This window comes from Stegostoma tigrinum, chromosome 9 (assembly GCF_030684315.1).
Source record: "Stegostoma tigrinum isolate sSteTig4 chromosome 9, sSteTig4.hap1, whole genome shotgun sequence".
NCBI classification, from domain to species: domain Eukaryota; kingdom Metazoa; phylum Chordata; class Chondrichthyes; order Orectolobiformes; family Stegostomatidae; genus Stegostoma; species Stegostoma tigrinum.
In genome coordinates, this window is record NC_081362.1 from 76,654,896 (window position 1) to 76,679,067 (window position 24,172).

At 41.3% G+C, this 24,172-nt stretch overlaps 1 protein-coding gene across 6 annotated transcripts in view; it reads right to left on the minus strand.

Moving 5' to 3' along the window:
- Positions 1-24,172, minus strand: part of fmn2b (formin 2b) — a 479,083-nt gene that overhangs the window by 191,970 nt on the left and 262,941 nt on the right. For all 6 annotated transcript variants that reach the window (XM_059648647.1, XM_048536693.2, XM_059648646.1 and 3 more), the window contains one exon: positions 2,622-2,683. In XM_059648647.1, the coding sequence (XP_059504630.1) occupies positions 2,622-2,683 (62 nt within the window). The remainder of the gene's footprint in view (positions 1-2,621; positions 2,684-24,172) is intronic.

The following is a 24,172-nucleotide window of genomic DNA, read 5'->3' on the forward strand; positions in this document are numbered from 1 at the left end:
GCAGCATCATAGGAGCAGGAAAGATTGACGTGTTAGGCCTAGACCCTGCAACAAGGCTTGGGTATCCTCATATATCAGTCACTGGAGGTTAGCACACAGATGCAGCAGGTGGCAAAGACAGCGAGTGGTATGCTGACCTTCATTAGGTGAGAGGATTTGAGGACAGGAGTCGGGGTATCTTGCTCAATTGTACAGAGCCTTGGTAAGACTAGACTTGAAACAGTGCACAGTTTTGGTAGCCTCATTTGAGGCTGGATGTTCTTGCTACATCGGAAGTTTCATAAAGATTTACTAGAATGACTGCTAGGACGATGGGACCGATGATGACATGAAACATTGTACAGCAACATTGTAACCATGACTGGAATTTAAGTTAAAATTATAAACTGAGTTACCAATTTTACATCTAAGCTTAAACTCCATCTTAGTGTCTCAGAACTTTTGCGCATAGAATAGAGCATCACTACAGGGAAGTACAACACCCGATGTTCCAGGGATTCAGCTGTGCCATTTATATCTTACGTGAGCCAAGTCGAGGAAGATGCCAGATATCGTTCTTGCCCCCTGAGCAAGAGAATAGCATGCAATAAGGAAGTAATGTAGGGGAGAAAGTAAAACATTTGTCCTGAACCACCTATTGCAGGATCTGTGTCACTAAATGAGAATCCTCCCTCCCTCCCTGACGTTACAACAAACTCTCTCCTTCATGGAGCATCGAATCACGCAGCACATTTCTCTTAAACCTGCACAATCTATCATTCTCCACACCCACCCTTCCTTTTCTTATCAAGGAAAAATTCTTAAACATTTAGTTATCTCATTATAACTTAAATTGGTACCCAAGTACCTTTTTACCAGACAGGCTGTAGATGCCATGTCAGCTGCCAAACTCATTTTAAGGGACAGAAGCTTTATAAACAATGAGAATTGTTGATATGAGGCTTATTTGTATCTTTCACAGACTTATTATTCATCAGACAAGTGTAATTAAAAATATTGCTTCATTACTAAAATAGAAATTATTACTCACCTGTAGCTGCACCTGCCCCATTAATGGTGGCTTGAAGACTGGAACCTGTCTACATGACTACTATTGTCAACAAACCCATTTTATTTTATTTGGGCCCAAGTGCATGTTTAGACACAGTTCCAGATCCTCGGAGACCTCTGCACAATGTTCCTGAGCAACACAGGCAATAACTGACCGTTGAAATAGATTAGCAAGTTTTCCGCTCAATTTTAATTCAGTTACATTAAAATATAAAAGCCCCATTCAAATGGCTATTAAAATGCAAAGTGTGCTTTTCTATCACTTTCACCAGAAGTACTACTTAAGTAGTAACTATCTCTACATGAAAGGCTTTGTGATGCATCATAAAGCTGTTTGCACCAACTTATACTGTGCTCTTTTATTTCGTGTTCACAGGCAAACTGAAGGGAGCCTTCCAAATTTATATTTTACTTCTAATAACATGGCATATCAGTCCAATAAGATGATCTCACCTCTGCAACCTCCCTTCAAAATTCAAGCGTTTCCAGCTCTTCTGGTAAAGTGGGCCCACTCTATTGATCAAGTGCTACGTATCACAAACTATAGCTTTTAAACACGTTTCCAAAGACCCGAATAACTTTGAACATAGTATATATGCCCCGCAAATGGGGAAAAGTGTCCATTTTGCTTTTTTTAAAGTGAGAAGCTAAATCTACGTTTTGAAAAATAAAACATGCAACAGCTATGAAGTTTTGAGAAAGTAACCTATGCATGAGCATGTGATGATAAAAGCCTTTATCAAAAACACTTCTGCTAACTGATCGATGAACAGGAGAGAGACAAGGTAGAAAAATCTCAGTATTGCTGACTATTTTCTTTTATGTCAGAATAAGCCTGAAGACAGCTTACACTTTTTAAAACTATACGTATATGAGAGCTGTACTGGAAAACAACACATGACATTTACAACATAACCCCACATTGTAATGTTCAATTGTAAAAGTTGCCATCAGAAATAAATGCATTTGGAGTTTTTGTGCCATTCACAACCTTTGGAGCTTAGGAATAAAGTTCCCCAAATTTGGTTACAAGTGCTGCAATGAATTAAATTTGAAAAATCTGTATAAAAATGGGTCAAGACTCAATAAATGCTCATACTGCCCCTTAAATGAAGCAAGTCAAATCTAAACCTTTTGCTTATTTCCACAGGCTACAAACATTAACCTTCTTACATTCCATAAAGCTGAGAATATACATTTTAACTGTGACTTATTTCATAAAAACTCTTGTGTTAACCTTACATAACTGGACTCGATGAAAGCCTTGCAGTTGGGATTTTGCCATCAGGCGCAGAATAAATGCCGAAGTATAAAATGGCAAAAATATTATTGCTTTGAATTTCCTACTGCCATAGCATGAAGAATAGGCAGAGAATCAGATTACATTAAATAGCGGATTGTTTTGGAATGAAACAGTAGCCCTGCTACAAACCCAAATCTGCAACATCAGTGAATTACTACATAAGCTAACATATGGCTTTCAGCATCAGGGTTAACTGCTCTGCTCCGGACTGCCTAGTTCTGAAATTTTGTACTGCTGTTTTTTTTGTGCTTTCAGTTCCAATACTTACATTCTCATACAAGGCTTCAAGGGTCTCCAGGTCAACCACAGAATTGTCCAAGTTCAGAACAGCTGTCAAAGGGACAAAAGAAATAGTTGTCAAAACGATGACAAGTCAGTTGTGAAAGGTTAATAAAGCACCAAAGTGCTCAATGACTGCAGAGGTGACCTGCTGGCCAGATTGGCTTATGAGCTTTGGCTGTGCTAATGCTTGGAATTGTGCTCTGGCAAGAATTACAAACTAGCACACTGGTGGAGCCAGGTGTTAACAGCCACAGAATTCCACCTCACCTCTCACACACACACGCTCCATTATCACCGCCAAAACTCAAGATCAGCGGGATGGTTCAGGCAAGGTTTTCCAGGCCTTAGAGAATTATAAAACCAACACCCTAACTGAATGAGCATATTCTCATCTCTGCTAGTTGTCAACTCAGAAATGACTGATCCAGAAGTGAATTAGTTAGTTACCTTCTGGACCGTGACAAGGGTCAAATCCTCTGCATATAAATCTGACAGTTTCAGTTGAGATTCTAAATATTTCTTATCCATTCCCACAAATTTCCGTACAAGACACAAAGGGAGGTCTATTTTCTCAGGGAACTGCTCATTATTAATCCGATTGTAACTTGCGTCTTGTGGAAATTGAGAAGCAGACTTTCAATTAATTCGATTTGCTTCTTGAAAGCAAGCAACATCACAGCAATGCATACATTGAAATAGTTATTGGTTAACGGCTACATTAACACACGTGCATGTTGTTATACGGTGAACAGACATTACCTACTCATGACAATACTCTGCAGGAAAATGTTTTTGTGTCTACTTTACCCAGTAGCAACAACAATATTAACTTGAAAATAATACAGCACATTGTCCTGTCATTCTGAATGCTCTACTCCTACTCATTTCACTTGGATCTGAATTATACCTAGGTTTTTGACATGGAAGTTACCACTATTTATTAGATAAATAAGGAATTGAAATGATTGCTGTGACAAGCCTTCATGGAGTCATGAAAAGTCCAGAGAATTCAGAACACTGATCAGGATACTGTGTACTAACATATACAGTCAAGTAATGGTGGATATCATGTAAAAATCAACCCCTTACTTTGGCCAAATTATTCATTTTTCTTACGTATAAATTGATACCCTTTTAACCAAAACTTGTGTACTTAATTGCCATACTTGCCAAACTCTCACTGGTGTAAACCAACTTGATGGAATAAAAAAAACACCTCTGAAAATAACTTTTCAGCTCCTTTCACCTGAACATCAGATGTCAAGACTACCACCTCAATGTGTGCCAATTCCCTGCAATCCGCCAACATCGTACTAACGAGGAACTATGACACAGAGCTCGGTTCAAACTTGAGATGTGGGACAGAAAGAGCATTTAAAAAGGTATTGGAGAAAGAACATGAGGAGGTAGGAGGAAGCACGTTAACTGCTTATTTGGATACCCAAGAATAAGTGTGCATGTGGAGGCAAGTCTAACATTTAAACCATAGCAGAAAGACAAACTATGCCAATGAAAATCTCCAAAGTGGTCTCACTGCTTCTGGCAGGCGTACCGGAATGTTACCGTAAAGCAAGAAAACTCTTTCAGTAGATTTCAAAGTCTACGCTCTATACTGTACCACTTTTAAGAACAATTTTGTACTTGGGGACCAAGATTTCACACCATCTCACAACAGAACTTATTGACCAGTTTACTACATACCAGCAGTTTGTGACTGAACATCACAAAAGACACAGAATGGCTTGCATTGGGAACATGAATGAGACAACTAAGAATTTGATATGTTACAGTCAAATCATGACCAAAGATGGAGAGAAAAGAGTGTTTTTGTGGAGACAGTTAGCCATGGGATGAGTAGCTTCAACACTGTGCTATTTTGTATGTTGAATAGGACACAGCTTAAGTCAAAAATTGTTATTCAAGCATAAAGCACTCCCAAAACAGCAATTCCCAAAAGTAGCGAGGATGGAACAAGGTGGTTTAAAATGTATGCCCAAGGCAAGTTTGGGACTTCTAACTAGGACAATGACAGGAAAATACTCTCCCTCTCATGGGAGATGTTCAGATCACACCTCAAAGTTGAAGCTAGATTGGAAGTCAGTAACATTTTAGTAATCCCGGCGGTCTAAGCAGCTGCATTCAATCTCCGAATATCACTCAACTTCTTCACGGATAGCTTGAAAATATGCACCTAGCAACTGGATCAGCAGAGGAGAAAAGGCATTCATCAAGAGACACAGCATGGTGGCTTTTAATTGGTCATGCAGAGATTAGGCTAGAGAGACTGGCTATGAAATTTGAACGGAGATTATCAGCAAATCATTCCAACAATGTGGACTATCCAATGGACCTGATGTGGCAGAAGGCGATGCTTTATGGAATGATTCGGCCAATGTTGAATTGGTTGCTGATGCAGATGATGATGTCATTCAAGAATAAAATTGGGACGGGTTATTTGGTACTGAAGACAAGGAGGAAGGTGGTGATTTTTAAGGATTTTAATATACCTTGAGTATGCTGGGTTGCCAAGAGCATTATTTTCTGCACTGGGGAAAAAGAAAAATTGTAGATTTTTAATATATAGCTTTTATTTCTGATGATTTGATACCTTTATGAATTTAGGCATAAGTTAATGTTTATTTCCATGGAAGTTATTAGCAAATAAAAATTTAATAATAAAAATACTTTTAGCTACTTTTAGGGGCGTGGCCAGCAGGAACAGCTCCTGTGATAACAAGGGTGATTGAGAGGGTGGATTGCAACCACTCCAAAATTGGCACTTGTGGAAAAGCCAACCCCTACTTTTAAACTAAAAAGTTGTAATTGAAACTTTTACCTGATTCTGTTCAACAATTCCTGTGTATAGCAATATCCCAAAAGGTTACAGCCAGTGGAACATTTGACAAAACAGTCAAGTTTCCTCTCCCGGCCCTGCACTCTCCGAAACACGGCACCTCATTTTGAACGTATTTGCATGCTCTCTACCACCCTACCTAGACGACAACTTTTCATGCAGGAGCTTAGCTATGCTCAGATTGTGTAATCATGTTCAATGCTCCTTTGCCAGAAGTCTGAAGTGCAAAGAGACTTGGGAGTTCTAGTCCAGGATTCTCTCAAGGTAAGCTCGCAGCTTGAGTCAGGAGTTAGGAAGGCAAATGCAACTTTGGCATTTAATTTTGAGAGGACTTGAATATCAAAGCAGGGATATACTTCTAAGACTCTAAGGTTCTGGTCAGGACACATTTGGGTATTGTGCATGGTTTGGGGCCCGATATCTCAAGGAGGACGTACTGGCACTGGAGCAGGTTCAGAAGAGGTTCACCAGAATGGTCCCAGGAATGAAATGTTAACAATGAGGAATGTTTGAGGGCTCTGGGTCTGTACATGGCAGAGTTTAGAAAGATTGGCGGGCGGGGGGGGGGGGGGATCTAATTTGAATTTACATAACACTGATGCCTGAACAGAGCAGATGTTGGGAAGGCTTTTTTTGGGCAAGAAAGACTAGGACCAGAGGGCAAAGCTTTACAGTAAAGGCAATACCTTTTAGAACGGAGATAAGGAGAAACTTCTTCAGCCAGAGAGTGGTGATCTACGGAACTCACTGCCACAGAAGGCGGTAGACGGCAGGTCATTTAAGAGGGGGTTGATAGGGTCTTGTCCGTCAAGGGGATCAAGGGTTACGGGAAGAAAGTGGGAGAATAGGGTTGAGAGACTTATCAGCCAAGATTGAATGGCAGAGCAGACTTGATGGGCTAAATGGCCTAATTTCTGCCCCGGTGTCTTCTGGTCTTGCCCGATATTCGACATTTCCTTGTCATACTTCACTGTATAAACATCAAGCACTGAAGCCTGATCTACTTGCCCCTGCCTCTTAACCAGGGGCACAACATTCAATCCTATCTTCCTGGCTGAGATCAGCGAAACACAGGCCAGTTTCAGTCCGCTCACCCTTGGAGTTTTATGACTGTTTTACGTATAGATTCTACAAAGCAATTTTACAATTCTACCACAGACCAGGTGATTATTTAACTAACAAAATTTTAAAACCTCAGCTGACACAGCAATTAAATAGCAAACAAAAAAATGACCAACTGCAACGTTTTTACTGAAAAACTGCTTATATTTCTATCTTCCCCTTCCTGTACCTCTCTCAACAAATACATTTTGTACTTACTACCTTCAATTCATTCTGCCTGGTTTATTGACCTTCGAGACCACCATTCAACCACATTTTACTGCCCTGCCCCCACCACACCCCACAAACCTTTTGTGTGTTAAATGTTCACTGTTTAACTACAGTACTCACTAGATTCAATGATGGTATTAGTGGTGTAACGCAAGGGACGGCATTGGGTCCACTGCTGTTTGTCATTTTTACAAATGACCTGGATGAGGGCGTACAAGGATGGGTTAGTAAATTTGCAGACGACACTAAGGTCGGTGGAGTTGTGGATAGTGACGAAGGATGCTGTAGGTTGCAGAGAGACATAGATAAGCTGCAGAGCTGGGCTGAGAGGTGGCAAATGGAGTTTAATGCAGACAAGTGTGAGGTGATGCACTTTAGTAGGAGTAACCAGAAGGCAAAGTACAGGGCTAATGGTAAGATTCTTAGTAGTGTAGATGAGCAGAGAGATCTCAGTGTCCATGTACACAGATGCTTGAAAGTTGCCACCCAGCTTGACAGGGCTGTTAAGAAGGCATACAGTCTTTTAGCTTTTATTAACAGAGGGATAGAGTTCTGCAACAAAGAGGTTATGCTGAAGCTGTACAAAACTCTGGTAGGGCCGCCCTTGGAGTATTGTGTCGAGTTCTGGTCACCTCATTATAAGAAGGATGTGGAAGCTTTGGAAAGGGTGCAGAGGAGATTTACTAGGATGTTGCCTGGGATGGAGGGAAGGTCTTACGAGGAAAGGCTGAGGGACTTGAGGCTGTTTTCATTAGAGAGAAGAAGGATGAGAGGTGACTTAATTGAAACATATAAAATAATCAGAGGGTTAGAGAGGGTGGATAGGGAGAGCCTTTTTCCTAGGATGGTGACGGCGAGCACGAGGGGGCATAGCTTTAAATTGAGGGTGAAAGATATAGGACAGATGTCAGAGGTAGTTTCTTTACTCAGAGTAGTAAGGGAATGGAACGCTTTGCCTGCAACGGTAGTAGATTCGCCAACTTTAGGTACATTTAAGTCGTCATTGGACACGCATATGGACGTACATGGAATAGTGTAGGTTAGATGGGCTTCAGATCGGTACGACAGGTCGGCACAACATTGAGGGCCGAAGGACCTGTACTGTGCTGTAATGTTCTATGTTCTATGTACACCAACTTACAGTGGTATCCATTTCTCATTTCAGGTGGATTGTTGAGCCTAAACACATTATCAGTCATGGAACTAATTCTTCCAGCAAAGTTCACACAATTGGAAACATCAAGGTCACTGATGGTTGGTTGCTTGCAAAGTTCATAATAGAGAAAGAGACCACTTGGCCCATCATGTCTGTATCAGATAATGCCTGAAGTTTGTGTCAGTGTAAATGTTGATTTACGTCATATACTTTGCACCACAATGCACACAGTTTCAAGCATTCACTATTCGCACTTATTCCTGGAGACGCGGGATCGTCTGAAAACAAAGATTTGTTAACCTTGAGTTGACACTTGCAGCTATCAGATTGTCCCACAGAGGCTAATTACAAAAGCCTATGCGTACAGTACAGCTAAAAACATTATTTGTTCCATTGTATTTAACCACTGAATTAGAGTTACTGCATATCAAATTGAATATTCTTTAAAGCTATTTCAGATTTTACGCCCTTGCACCATTCACAAGGCAAAGAATTCTGTTAAGTAAATGTAACATCAAATGCCATTCAGAGTAAAGGACAGAAAAGAACCATTTGGGTTTTCACCAGCTTGTTTAAAAAAACAAATACAAAAAAAATCAATACAAAACCAACAAGAAATTACCTCAGTCTGGAATTATTATAGGATCCTGTGAACCGCTGCGAACACGACAGTGGGGCTCTATTGGGACAACTGGTCTGAGCAGATATCTGCCTGTGTTTTTACAGTCTGATCTATTTTTGGCGGCCTCTGTAAGCCTCATGCCATCAGGTACAAGAGAGGACAGCTGAGAGGGTAAGTTCTGCTCACATACCACTCCCACACCTTATCCTGCCGACCATGTCTCACCTACAAAAATCAATAAGCTGGTCACATTCTTGGAAGATGATCAAAAGCAGGGTAAAAGTGCAACAGTATTATTCTGTTGTGCCACCGAGACTTACAGCAACTGAATGTTTCTAACTATTTGCACTAGGATTGTCCAGACACTCTACCTTTTATTGTGGGTGCAGAAACAATGATAAGATTAATTAAACTTGATCTGACCAGAGTCACATTTGCTTATGTGTCAAATACTCAAGTATTAACTCTTGCTCGTTTACTTAGAGGTATTTTTCAAAAGGCAGTCACAGGCAGACGGTCAATCCAAATCACGCTATCAGGCATGGGGGTCCTATTGTACCTTCCTGGATGGCTCCCAAAAGTGGAAGCAGCACTGGAGAAAATCATTGCTAGTTTGGATAATTGAATCATGAATGGTTTATGGCACACAAAATAAACCACTTAGCTCACTGTGCCTGCACCAGTTATTGACTCAAGTTAGAAACTGACTTATTAGCATGCACAACATGGGAGACCAAAGAGCAAGAGATATAAACAACTGCACCGCCCAGTCGCAAACCGTTTCCACTCCCCCTCCCATTCTTTAGATGACACGTCCATCATGGGCCTCCTGCAGTGCCACAATGATGCCACCCGAAGGTTGCAGGAACAGCAACTCATATTCCGCTTGGGAACCCTGCAGCCCAATGGTATCAATGTGGATTTCACCAGCTTCAAAATCTCCCCTTCCCCCACCACATCCCAAAACCAGCCCAGCTCTTCCCCTCCCCCCACTGCATCCCAAAACCAGTCCAACCTGTCTCTGCCTCCCTAACCTGTTCTTCCTCTCACCCATCCCTTCCTCCCACCCCAAGCCACACCTCCAACTCCTACCTCCTAACCTCATCCCACCTTTACCTGTCCGTCTTCCCTGGACTGACCTATCCCCTCCCTACCTCCCCACCTATCTTCTTTTCTCTCCATCTTCGGTCTGCCTCCCCCCCAACTAATTATTTCAGAACCCCCACCCCATCCCCCTCTCTGATGAAGGGTCTAGGCCCGAAACGCCAGCTTTTGTGCTCCCGAGATGCTGCTGGGCCTGCTGTGTTCATCCAGCCTCACATTTCATTAGCAAGAGATATCAGTTGCACATTGGTCTGGGAAGACGACTGCTGCCATCTGGAGTACACTTCAGCAGTACTGCAGTGTCTTGGATTAAGACAGCACTGAAGCAGTTTTGCGCACAACTCCCTCTCAGAACCTCAAACAGATCAGACTATGAACTAAAAATGTCACTAGTGTTTGTAAAGAGATCTGTTTTTACATAAAAGTCAAATACACATCTCAAAATATTTCAAATAGATATTCCTCAAATATTAGGGTTTATGGTAATGTTGATGCGCATTTACATCACCATCATACATTGAGAAATTTCTTAACATTTTGTTTGTGAAGCTTCTGTTTAAGACATTTTGGTGTGCACATGTCAAATCATAAAATTGCATTGCTATCAGACCTTGACTTGAATCCTTAGAGCTGTTGTCATAAGCTCCCATTTTTCTCAGTGGGCTGTTTAAACCTAAATTGCTGTAAATCAGACCATCAGATGTAAGAGCTGAAGACCGTTTGACCCACTGACTCCACTCCACCATTAGATGAGATCATGGTTTATCTAACAGACCTCATCCACACTTCCCTGCCTTCGCCCCATAACACTCAATTCCCCTTCTGATTAAAAATAATAGTTCGGCATGAGATCTGTAGTTACAAGATTAGTCTAACACTATAAACTCAAAGATTGATTTTAATCCCGTTCACTCGACAGTCAGTTTGCACTGCATTATTGATACTTTTCTGCTGTAATATCACACACTCCGCTTCTTAAAGATGTGATTTTAGGAAGGCCTCCCAACAAGGGGAATGAGGATCTAACGTCAACAGTAACACTGCATTCCAAATCGGGCCATTTTAACCGTTGGTCTAAATATTGCCTGAACGTTTCTGAAACTGCAATAACAGCTCGGTTCCTGACCGAAGACGACTCAGGAACCAAAGGATTTGGAAATTAAAGATTCACCAATACTTCTGAAGCAGAAGGAATAGTCCGTCTCCAATTCTGAACGACCTTGACTTGCCTCGGTCCTGAATTTCCTACAGTTACCTCAATCCATGATCATGGGCTTACCTTTGCTATCCTTAACATTTCCCTGGATTGTTGGAAACTACTTCTGACCTCAATCAATTTTGAGTTTCCATCCTTCAATGACAACTGCGAAACAGATATTGAAGATCACTGGCCTGAGACTACCTCAAATTTTCTGTCCATTATGGTGCCTGGCCCATTGATTACCTCCAAGGTTTTCTATTTTCAGTCCAGATTTTCTGCCTTTGTGATGTCCTTTGGCCCCCATCCTCCCCAGATATGAAACCCCTTCTGTGGACATAAAAGGCACAAGAATTCACAAGAGAGAAGATTTGTCGCAAACTACTGCACAATTCACATCAATCCAAAGACACCTTTTCTTGGGTAACCATCTTTCACAATGCTTCAACATAATACACCACCATCATGATATCACTTGTAAAAGAAGCCAACCTTATTTGTTGGGAGACAAGTCAGACCCTCAAACTGTCAAACCTTTTACTATGCTGGTCATAGTCTCAAAAGTGAAATTAGGGTCACAGCAACCTCATTGCACAAGAATTGCAAGCAACATAGTAAACCACTTACTGCATTGTAGACAAGACACTTCAAATTAAAAACTTCTTTTTTAAAAAAATGGAAACTTTTCACATACTCCAGCATTTCTTGTTGTTTGCCCACTTTGGAGGTCCAGCTTCAAATTCAGAACTATGCGATGAAATCTCAAAACTTGGTGGATTCCAAAGATTGTGCGAGTGTTGAATCTGGAAAGTCTGAAGACCTGTGTCACACACTGCAGACTTCAGAACTTACACTAGAAAATAAAATGATGCTCCATTCCACAGCAATAATATCCTCACCTTAATGTGGATGTGCACACACTGCAAGATAACCAGATTCTCTACATCTGACAGCTTACTTTCCAATGTTGAAGACTAAACAAACTGGCAAAAGGAGTTTTTAAAGACTTTAAATGGACCAAAGAAAAGCCGCATCTAGGAAAATTAAAAGGAAGCATCAGATTAAATAACTGCATGGAAAACAACATAAATTAGTCTACCTTCTGATTATGTTCCCCATTACCATGCCCAACACTTATGAGAAGAACACAGTGTGGGAAAGGATGATAATAATAAAACAGCCAATTTCTGACTATGTGGAAGACTGAAGGGATAAAGGTGCAAGTTAAGGGGAGGAAATTACCAAACTAAAAGGATGTGTAAACCTTGCAGCAGAAAATGGGAATGGAACATTGGGGAAAGTTGTAAAAATCCCAGAATGTTCTAAGGAAAAGGTTACTGCCACCCCCGCGCCACCCCCCCCCCCCCCCCAAAGAGCCCCCCAGCCCCATGCCACAATCCCTTGCCCCTCTTCCAGATATGTAAAACAGCTCATGATCATGTACCTTACACTCTAAGCATCATTTTGCCCAGCCTCATAACTCCTTATAAAATGACTCATTTGTCAAAGCTCACAATTCAGACAAAAAAAAGGGGTCAGCAACCCAGTGTGTGAACCCTGTTTTCCCCTGTCCAGTATTCACTGCTTAAACTTATGCGCTCTTTCCAATATTTTGTTTTTATTTCAGATGCAGTCCTTTACTTTAAAAAATTTTCCAAAACTGTTGACTTGGTGTGAGCTGAAGGGCATTCAAGCACTTGGCAGTTGCAGGACATTATATTTTGAAACTGCATGTAATAGTTAGTGTATAAAAGTAAGATACATTCTGCAGCTGTGCAGATTTAAAAAATAACTTCTCAATATTGTTAGGTTGAACATTCTCACTTCCAAGAGGAGCACCACAGCAAATTGTAGAAATTCTCAGCGGCTCAGAAAGACATGTGCTTAGCTGCAAAGAACAAACTGCGGACTGAATCCACGTCAACGCTGTAAATGTTCAGCCAGTTGAAAAGGTTAAACTATGCCACAGCATTCAGCTGATTCACAGTCAGCCTTCACAAACAAAAGCAGTTCAGGATAATATTAAAAAAACTGAACACAGTTTTAAAAGGCCTTGAAATGAAGAAAGATCCTGCTTAGTGCTTTTAAAATAAAACCTGAACTGCTACACAAGAAGAAAATAAGCATTGGCAAAAAGCCAAGTATAGAATTACAAAATCATTCATATCAACATCCACACCTTGCCTTGTGTAGCGCTCTTCATAAAACAAAATATACTGAGTGCCTCATAAGGCAGGCAAAGTAGACATAATATGAAATAAAGGAAGAGTCGGGGTGTGGAATAGAAGGCCAGTAATATAGGATAGAAAGAAGGTGGGAACTTAAAACTTTTTTTTGTTTAAATGAAGGTTTGGGCAAAGTAACAAGTTAGGAAGATTTTGCACAAGACTGCCAAATGGCATGATCACAACTGGTAAACTGGAAGAAACAGGGGCAGATTACACATTAATATGGATTACAGACTGTGAGCAATACTCTAAGCATAGGGTCACTGATTGTTACACTAACAAAAAGCAGTTTAACGTTCCAAATCTGGCTTCACTGTTTGCCAAGACTATGATCTGACCTTGCTAAGCTTGGATTCAATAATATCACTGCCAACAAGGCTAGCAGCAACTGAGAAGAGGAAAGAGGAGTATGGTAGGTTTCATGGGACAGATCACTTGCCCAATACTCTGGCAAGTTCTCCAGAACAGACACTGCCAAATGATGATTAAAAAGAACACTTCCTTTTCGTTGGATCAAAGCTTCTCATAGAACATAGAACAGTACAGCACAGAACAGGCCCTTCAGCCCACAATATTGTGCCGACCATTGATCCTCATGTATGCACCCTCAAATTTCTGTGACCATATGCATGTCCAGCAGTCTCTTAAATGACCCCAATGACCTTGCTTCCACAACTGCTGCTGGCAACGCATTCCATGCTCTCACAACTCTCTGCGTAAAGAACCTGCCTCTGACATCCCCTCTATACTTTCCACCAACCAGCTTAAAACTATGACCCCTCGTGCTAGCCATTTCTGCCCTGGGAAATAGTCTCTGGCTATCGACTCTATCTATGCCTCTCATTATCTTGTATACCTCAATTAGGTCACCTCTCCTCCTCCTTTTCTCCAATGAAAAGAGACCGAGCTCAGTCAACCTCTCTTCATAAGATAAGCCCTCCAGTCCAGGCAGCATCCTGGTAAACCTCCTCTGAACCCTCTCCAAAGCATCCACATCTTTCCTATAATAGGGCGCCCAGAACTGGACGCAGTATTCCAAGTGCGGTCTAACCAAAGTTTTATAGAGCTGCAACAAGATCTCACGACTCTTAAACTCAATCCCCCTGTTAATGAAAGCCAAAACACCATATGCTTTCTTAACAACCCTGTCCACTTGGGTGGCCATTTTAAGGGATCTATGTATCTGCACACCAAGATCCCTCTGTTCCTCCACGCTGCCAAGAATCCTATCCTTAATCCTGTACTCAGCTTTCAAATTCGACCTTCCAAAATGCATCACCTCGCATTTATCCAGGTTGAACTCCATCTGCCACCTCTCAGCCCATCTCTGCATCCTGTCAATGTCCCGCTGCAGCCTACAACAGCCCTCTACACTGTCAACGACACCTCCGACCTTTGTGTCGTCTGCAAACTTGCTGACCCATCCTTCAATTCCCTCGTCCAAGTCATTAATAAAAATTACAAACAGTAGAGGCCCAAGGACAGAGCCCTGTGGAACCCCACTCACCACTGACTTCCAGGCAGAATATTTTCCTTCTACTACCACTCGCTGTCTTCTGTTGGCCAGCCAATTCTGTATCCAAGCAGCTAAGTTCCCCTGTATCCCATTCCTCCTGACCTTCTGAATGAGCCTTCCATGGGGAACCTTATCAAATGCCTTACTGAAGTCCATATACACCACATCCACAGCTCGACCCTCATCAACCTTTCTAGTCACATCCTCAAAAAACTCGATAAGGTTTGTAAGGCATGACCTACCCCTCACAAAGCCGTGTTGACTGTATTTGATCAAGCCATGCTCTTCCAGATGGTCATAAATCTTATCCCTCAGAATCCTTTCTAACACCTTGCAGACGACAGACGTGAGACTTACCGGTCTATAATTGCCGGGGATTTCCCTATTTCCTTTCTTGAAGAGAGGAATTACATTTGCCTCTCTCCAGTCCTCAGGTACGACTCCAGTGGAGAGCGAGGATGCAAAGATCTTCGCAAGTGGCGAAGCAATTGCATTTCTCGCTTCCCAAAGCAGCCGAGGACAAATCTGATCCGGGCCTGGCGACTTGTCAATCTTAATGTTTGACAAAATTTTCAGCACATCAGCTTCCTCTATCTCTATCCATTCCAGCATGCACACCTGCTCTTCAAAGGTTTCATTCACTACAAAGTTGGTTTCTTTCGTAAAGACAGAAGCAAAAAACTCATTTAGGGCTTCCCCTACCTCCTCAGGCTCCACACACAAGGTCCCTACGCTATCCCTGATCGGCCCTACTCTTTCTTTGACCATTCTCTTATTCCTCACGTAAGTGTAAAATGCCTTTGTGTTTTCCCGGATTCCTTCTGCCAAGCCTTTCTCGTGCCCCCTCCTGGCTCTCCTCAGACCATTTTTGAGCTCCTTCCTTGCCTGCATGTAATCCTCTCTAGCTGAACTTGACCCTAGCTTCCTCCACCTTATGTAAGCTACCTTCTTCCTTTTCACTAGAAGCTCCACCGCTCTCGTCATCCAAGGTTCCTTAATTTTACCCCTTCTTGCCTGTCTCAGAGGGACATATTTACTCATCACTCCCAACAACTGTTCCTTAAACCATCTCCACATGTCTATAGTTCCCTTACCATGGAACAACTGCTCCCAGTCCATGCTTCCTAACTCATGTCTAATCGCATCATAGTTTCCTCTTCCCCAATTAAATATCCTCCCATTCTGCCTAATCCTCTCCTTCTCCATAGCTATGTAAAATGTGAGGCAGTTATGGTCACTATCACCAAAATGCTCCCCCACCACAAGATCTGATACCTGCCCCGGCTCGTTTCCGAGCACCAAGTCTAGAATGGCCTCTCCCCTCGTCGGCCTGTCAACGTACTGCGTTAGGAAACCCTCCTGAACACACCTTACAAAAACAGCTCCATTCAAATCTTCTGCTCGAAGGAGGTTCCAATCAATATTGGGAAAGTTAAAGTCACCCATTACAACAACCCTACTGCGTGCACACTTTTCCAAAATCTGTCGACCTATGCTTTCTTCAATCTCTCTGCTGCTATTGGGGGGCCTGTAGTAAACCCCTAACGAGGTGACTACTCCCTTGCTGTTCCTAATTTCCACCCATACTGACTCAGTAGGCAGATCTTCCTCGACAAAGGAAGCTTCTGTAGCTGTGATACCCTCTCTGATTAGTAGTGCTACACCCCCTCCTCTTTTTCCCCCCTCCCTATTCTTTTTAAATGTTCTAAACCCTGGAACATCCAGCAACCATTCCTGCCCATGAGAAACCCATGTCTCTGTTATGGCCACAACATCATAGCACCAGGTACTGATCCATGCTCTAAGTTCATCACTTTTATTCCTGATACTCCTTGCATTAAAGCAAACACACTTTAACCGATCCCTTGGTTCCTTCCCAGGAAAATCCTTCCCACTAGCTGGTCTACCTCTTGCTACTGCCTCACCTGCATCAACGCTCACTTCTCGTCCACCTCAAATAAACTGAACTCAGCCAGTCCCCAGTAATGCACTGGAGATTAATTATCTTTTAAACCCAGGTTTTAGAAGGTTGAATTGGCTGCTTGTAAATGGAAAGTGAATACAGAACACAGCAAATCTAAAGTCAATGCATAATTTAATGAAATCTCATTGCTGACGATTGAAGTTTATAACTACTTTCAACCTGAATAGAGGGATATAGGTGGAAATTGTATTTATATTGTGCAAGTTTCTAAAATAAACTTACAATCTACTCATTCAGAAACAATAATGCAACAAGTGAGGCAAGGTCTGTACACTTCGATAATAGTTTGAATAATTTGAACTTTTCCAATTTTGCTACTCTTGCAACAAGATCTTTCCTTGACCGTTCCTTTAGTAAAACAGCTCTTGCTAACACTGGCCTCAAGTGGTCCTCTCATTACTTACTGCTTTTTGCACCTCTGCCGTGTGGAAACAGGCCATTCAGCCCATCAAGTCCACAACGACCTTCCAAAGAATATTTCACCCTGAACAACCCCGTACCCCATCCCGGTAAATCTTGCATTATCCATCCAGGTGGTTAATCCACCTAGCCAACACATCCCTAGGATACCATGGGCAATTTAGCATGGCCAATCCAGCTATCTGCATATCTTTGGATTATGAGGGGAAACCCATGCAGATATGGGAAGAATGTGCAGACACAGACAGTCGCCTAAGAGTGGAATTGAATCCACATCCCTAACAGTGCAAGGCAGCAGGACTAACCACTATGCTGTCCATCAGCCAGAATTCTGTCTTAATGTTACCTTAGCTATGATGTTTACAGTCTCGCACTTCAAGAAGAATTGCCTCTTCTTCACCAATATCCAAGAACCCAAAACTCTAATTGTGGAATGCACAAAACAAGAACATTAAAAAGTCATGACATTCAGGAGGAGCTGGTGAGTTTGTGTAACTTTAAAAAGTAATGAGTAGAAATCTTCTTCCTCATATGTACATTTGTTTTCTAACACTTTGCAATGCAAGCACGTTATCACTTGAGGCGGCAAATGTTCTCATCGGCTAAAATTAGTCAAAAAGCAGGTGTGTAATAAAATTATGAATAATCATTCCTTCACTGCTCCCTTGAAGCTGTATCAGTGAGAGGCTGACAGTCATTGGCACCAATGGCTTCCTATTGTACCTATCTGTACCAAAAGACAGATGAAAAGACAAGTTTAAGAGGAGATGACGGAAGCAACTGCTTAATACAAAGTGTTTAAACACTTGGAATGCTCTCCACAAAGTGGAAATGAAAAGCTTGGATCATTCAGAATAGCACTTAATTTGTCTCTGTGGTAGTGCATTGGTCTTTGACCAAGAAAATAATGGGTTCGAGCTCTATTCCAGAAATCTGAACATAATCTGAGCTGACATTTCAGTGAAGCAGTGATAGAGCGCTGTCAACCGGCTACTCAATCAGTCATTACTCAACTGCTGTGCACATCCAAAACAGATAAGCACAAATACGAACCCAAAATAACTTTCTTCTTGCTTTGTACATGTCAAAGGTATAGCATGGGGGTCAATTCAATAGAGAGTCAATAGCAAACGTGCTCCTAGTCTGCAATCTACTAATAAACATCACAACTTTTAAGCACATTTAAATTTTACCTAAATTATGAGGCTAAATGGGGAATTCAGAACACTCTCACATTTACATGTATAATAGGAGCAGCTGTCATGAATACCTTGGAGAACGATAGTCTTAAATACCTCAGTAACTATCGATTGAACCGAAGTGGAAGTTATTTAGTCTTGAATTTCCCAAAGGGTAACAATCATGGGACTGCAACTGTAACCCAACAGGGCTGCAGGTTTCTGTGGAGGTTTTGCAAACAGTTTAGAACCTTCTCAACAGGAGTCACCAGATTCCAAACACCAACTCTACTTTCTCTCCAGATGCTGCCACACCTGCAGAGATTCTCCAGCAATTTTAGTGTTTCAGAGTTTCAGCAACCACTTCATGGTTTTATTACAGGTATTAAACAAATGTTTCAAGGTTGACCTGTTCACCCACTTGCTCCTAAGATTTTAAGAAAGTCTGCTAAGTGCTTGAAGATGATAGCCTGGGCCCCAATGATGCCACTGCTTATTCTACAATGTCAAAAAGATTTACCATTTCAATGATTCACATCTTCTTAAAGCTAAACTAGCCTTTTGTCAGAGTATTTTTCAAGGGAATTTGAATTGACCCATTATTAAATAGTAATTACCTCTCAAAGGGGAAAAGATGGTACCAGCGGACAATACAGGTCAATGGAAGAAGAACCAATGAAGCCTGACACATCTGACAAAGTGTCAGCAAAACAAACTCTGGCCAGGGCCTGCAAATGTTTGCAGAGTGGTCTGGAGTTGGGTTTCATGAGCCACAAGGAAACGTATGGAACTGACAGATTGTACACCAGGCTAAAACCTAGAAGCATGTATTATTTCTGAAAGTGAATATTTTCAATTTTGCTACATTATGAAGGATTTTTGAAATGTGCTGTAAGGCAAAGGGCTTATGAAAGAAAAATGCCATCATACAATATTAAGTTTCAACTCTTGCACATTGCACACAACTGTCAAGTTTGGCCATTACAACTTAGGTGAACCATTGATTAAGAAATGCTACACGGCTGTTTTTATTTGCCAATTTCATGACCTGCTGATCCTAAAATACTAAACACAATATTATGCAAAGCTTGGACGCAAGAGCACAAAACGCAATTAACAGCATGCAAAAATCCACCAGTACATTCCTTAGTCTCCTTATAAAGTGACAGTTTCTTAATAACATTCAACTGTCAAACGTTCAAGTTCCAACTCATTTCAGGGCTTGAGTGCAAACATTTAGGATGACAAACCTATACAGTTTTGATGAAGAACCGCTGTGTTGGAAGCACCATCATTCAGATGAAACATCAAACCTGTTCGATAAGGCAATTATCCCCCAAGAAAGGTTAAATGACATGAGATATGTAAAGTCCAATTCCTCGGAGTAGACACAATGTTCTAGTTCTATTCCCGTTCACTACTCATGTCTATGTAGCTTGTGTGTACTTACTTTTAAGCACAGTCTAAGGCCTTACCACACACTGTCATGTAACTCAGATGCAATGCAACTAGATATTAAGTACATGTAAAAAAAAAACCTGTTTATCTAGGACAAGCCACATTTCGGCCCAAGTCCACACAGGTTTCCTTACCACTTGGTATGAGTAACTTAGAGTAATACCAATAAAACAGATTGGTGGCAGTGAATCTACCAGAGGCATCTCCAATGATTCAAGTGGCCACAACCACAATACACAGTATGCCTGCAGAGATGGTATCTGAAAATATACCCAAACCAAAGCCACATCGGCCGTCTGAAGTAGATGTGAAATAATTCATATTATCATTATGAGGAAGTGGAGACTTCCTCCTCATCTGGCCAACATTTTTCTTTCAATCAGTATTACAAAAACAAATTATCTGGTCAGCATCACTTCATTGTGCAAGACAGTCTGCTCTGTTTCTAACATTCTAACAGCAGCAATAAAACCTCAACAGTACATCACTGGCAGATGGCAATGGCCAAGTTGTATTATTGCTTGACTATTAATCCAGAGACCCAAGTAATATTCTGGGTTCAAATCCAACTATGGTGGCTCTTGACTTCAAAGAACAATACAGCAAAGGAGCAGGCCTCTCGGCCCTCCAAGCTTGTGCTGACACATTTTGCCCTTCCATAGTAAAACTGTCTTCACTTGCAGGATCTGTATCCCTCTATTCCCTTCCTATTCATGAACTCATCCAGGTGCTGCTTGAATGCTGCAATTGTGTCTGGTCCTACCACCCGCTCCGGCAGCATGTTCCAGGTACTCACCACCGTTTGTGTGAAAAACTTCCCTTACACATCTTTTAAACAACACCCCATCACACTCTTTCCCTGAACCTTGCACTGGTGTTCCCTAGTAATTTACCCCTCCACCTTGGGGGAAAAAGCTTCATACTTTCCCCCTTATCCAAGCCATTCACAATCTGATAAGGTTGCCCTTAACCTCCTGTGTTCCAGCAAAAAGAAATCTAGTCTATCCAATCTTTCTGCATAGGTAGAATTCCCCGTACCAGGCAACATCCTGGCAAACCTTTCTTGTACATACTCCAAAGCATCCACATCCTTCTGACAATGTGGTGACCAGAACTGTATGCAAATTTCCAAGTGTAGTCTAACCAGAAGTTCTATAAAGCATAACTTGCCTATCCTTATACTCAAAGCCCCTTCCAAATGAGGGGAAGCATGACATAGACCTTTTTTAAAAATTGGGGAAGAAAAATCTAGAATTATGTATCTAATGATGAAATCATTGTCAACTTTTGGGAAAACACCATCTGGTTCACAAATGCCCTTTAGTGAGGAAATTGCCCGTTCTGGTCGACATGCATCTTCATATCTACAACAATATGGTTGATTGTTAAATGCCCTCTGGGGCAAGAAACGCTGGTCTAGCCAGTGATGTCCACATCCAGTAAACATAAAAACTTCTGATTTATGTATGCATTAAGATAAATACAATTTCTTATTCTTTGAGATTTCCCCACACTTAAAACACAATTAGATACTGAAACAAAACAGAAGGAAGGAGGCTGACAGATTAAGTGAGTTGTCTCAACTACAGCCACTGTGTTCTATGAAAGAAAACAAAGTTATTCATGTTGGACTGAGAGACAGCAATTTAAATATGCATTCAACACAGTGGAACAGTAGAGCAGCAAAGGGATTTGAAAATATAAATACAAATTATTGCTGGAATATTAAAAGAAAAAAAAGGAGAAAATTCTGGATGCACTGACCATAATCATTCAACTTTACAAAGAGGTTAAAGATTTGGAATATGTGGTCAAAGCGTGGAGGAGCCAATGCAACTATGACTTTCAAAAGGTTGGGGTTGGGGAGGGTTGCTGAAGAATTGACTGAAAGGAAACACAGGTTATTGGCAAAGACAGGAGAATTAAATTATCTCAGCTGCTCTCAGACAGCAGACGCAACCATGATGGGCTCAGTGCCTGCCTGCCTTCATTACTGCAAGCATTCTATGATCCTATTTAAAGCTCAGTGGTACACTGCAGAACCAAAAAAGCCTAAAAGAGCATTTTGTTTTTTCCTCAAAGGAGTTGGAAATTCAAAGTGATACTCTATGCTGCAGTTGTCGACTACTCATTAAAATCGATCTAGGGGTACAACTTTCAGTTTTGGCAACAGCACCTGAGGAGCCAAATATGGCTTTTGAAGAACTGAATCTCAAAGTCAAATGGAATAATGTTGGGCCAACAGGGTTAAATTACTAGGACAGGTTGAATAAATTTGGCTTACTTTGTTATGAACAGACGTGGGTAAGGTGAATCAGATCCCTTCTTAAGCCTTACAACTGACTGCAACCATGTTAAATTTCTTTTAGAACAAAATAAATTATGTTTGAAACATAGTAAGAGTCAAAATTTAGGAGCCAATTATAAAGATTTCTTCAACAAAAGTAAGAAAATTTTCATTTTTTTAAAATCTCCAAGAAAAATAAGAAAAAGCAACAAGCACACACAAATACAAGTATAAAAGATTAAAAAGTGACACAGCATCTGGTACAACAGAAAATTGAGATCGGGAAAAGGTACATGTTCAGTCTGTTGATCAGCCTGTAGGAGCAGAATTAGGATACTTGGGCCATTGTGTCGGTTCTGAGAAATATCTCAGCCATAATCAAGTGTCAATCACATTCTCCTGCCTTCTCCTCATATCCCTTGATCCCTTCAATAATCAAGAACCTATCTTTGTCTTAAATAAACACAATGACTCGGCCTCCACAGTCTTCTGTGGCAATCAGTTCCACAGATTCACCATCCTCTGGCTCAAGAAATTACTCATCTCAGTTCTAGAGCGTCATCCCTCGTCCTGGGGCTGCGCCCTTGGTCCTAATGTCTCTATCTTCTCCACATCCAGTCTATTCAGGCCTCTCAGTATTCTGAGAGTTTCAACCAGATCCATACTACCCCCACCCTTCTCAACTCCATTGTGTTCAGGCCCAAAGTCCTTAACCAGTCTTTACAGTAAGCCTTTCATCACTGGGAACATTTGTGCAGTTTAGAAAGTCCCTGTGTTCTTGCAGCATTAGTTTCAAGCTGAGGCCAGAGTTGTTTAAGTCATGACTGTATCCTCAGCAGTGACGACATTTGGACATATGAGTTCTTAATGATTGGATGAGTCTCTGATTTGCTTTCTAGGGCACTAGCAAGCCTTGCAGTTTTTCTGTTATGAATCCATTTTCATTACACGTCTCTACCCCAAAAGTAGTTGCCTGAAATTATTGTATCGGAAATAATGGATTCTCCAGCATCTGCAGTTCCCAAGATAACAAAGTGTGGAGCTGGATGAACACAGCAGGCCAAGCAGCATCTCAGGAGCACAAAAGCTGATGTTTCGGGCCTCGTCCTTTCATCCGAGATGAAGGGTCTAGGCCCGAAACATCAGCTTTTGTGCTCCTGAGACGCTGCTTGGCCTGCTGTGTTCATCCAGCTCCACACTTTATGTTAGCCTGAAATTATTGTAACCAGTTGTCTGGTGAGGTCTCCCGGTCTGTTGTAGCTGCAGACAGGATATCTCTAAGCTCCCAGGTGAGGAAGGGTGGCCTGACTGCTTGGTTTTCAATATGCCCTCTCAGCTGGTCACCTCCTTTCTGTTGAACTTAATTTGGATCTGGGAGAAGTGTATTTTTTTTAAGAAGAGCCAATTTAACGTGAATTAACAAAAAGAGCAGGTTAATTTTTAAAACCATTTTAGTCCATGAAAGGTCACAGTATTTATCAAAAATTTTTACAGTGAACATCATTCCTTGAGATAGGGTAAAAAGAAACATTTTTTCAGACATGGGAAATCTAGAACAAATTAGAGTTAAACCTTTCAAGAATTTCTCATCCCATCCAACGCCACTACCACTATCAAAAGGTTTGTAAAAGTCTGGAACACACCATTAAATAGCTGTGAATGCATACACAATTAGAATGCTCATGACTGAAGATGGATTTAATCAAGAGTATTGAAGAGCCTAGGGTTAAGTCAGGAAAATGGAGTTCAGGCACAGTTCAAAACACAATACACAAAAACACATGGCCAGGTAGTTTTGAGGGACTTAATTGCTTACCCCAATGAAAATATTGTTTTTTAAACTCACTATTATTCTCTACATTACTGGTGCCTATTGACTACTTAACTCACTTAAAACAAAGTTTTCCTTTAACCAATTCACGCCAGTTCTCTTTCCTCCCTTACCAATCTCTCTCTCTCTCTCTCTCGAGTTCAAGTTCAAATGTTTGCCTTTCTCTTGCAAGTTCAAGTTCTTGCATTTTTTTTCCCCTTTCTATTAAAAGCTGTTTCATCTGAAACTTATTTCAAGACAACTAAAGTTGCTTTTCAGAGTGAAACGCTCTGATCCCAGATGTTGTGTTATCACCTCAGCTGTATCTGCTAATTCAGCCCTTGCTTTTAATGCAAACTCCAACTTTTCTGCTAATGTTATTAACTTAGA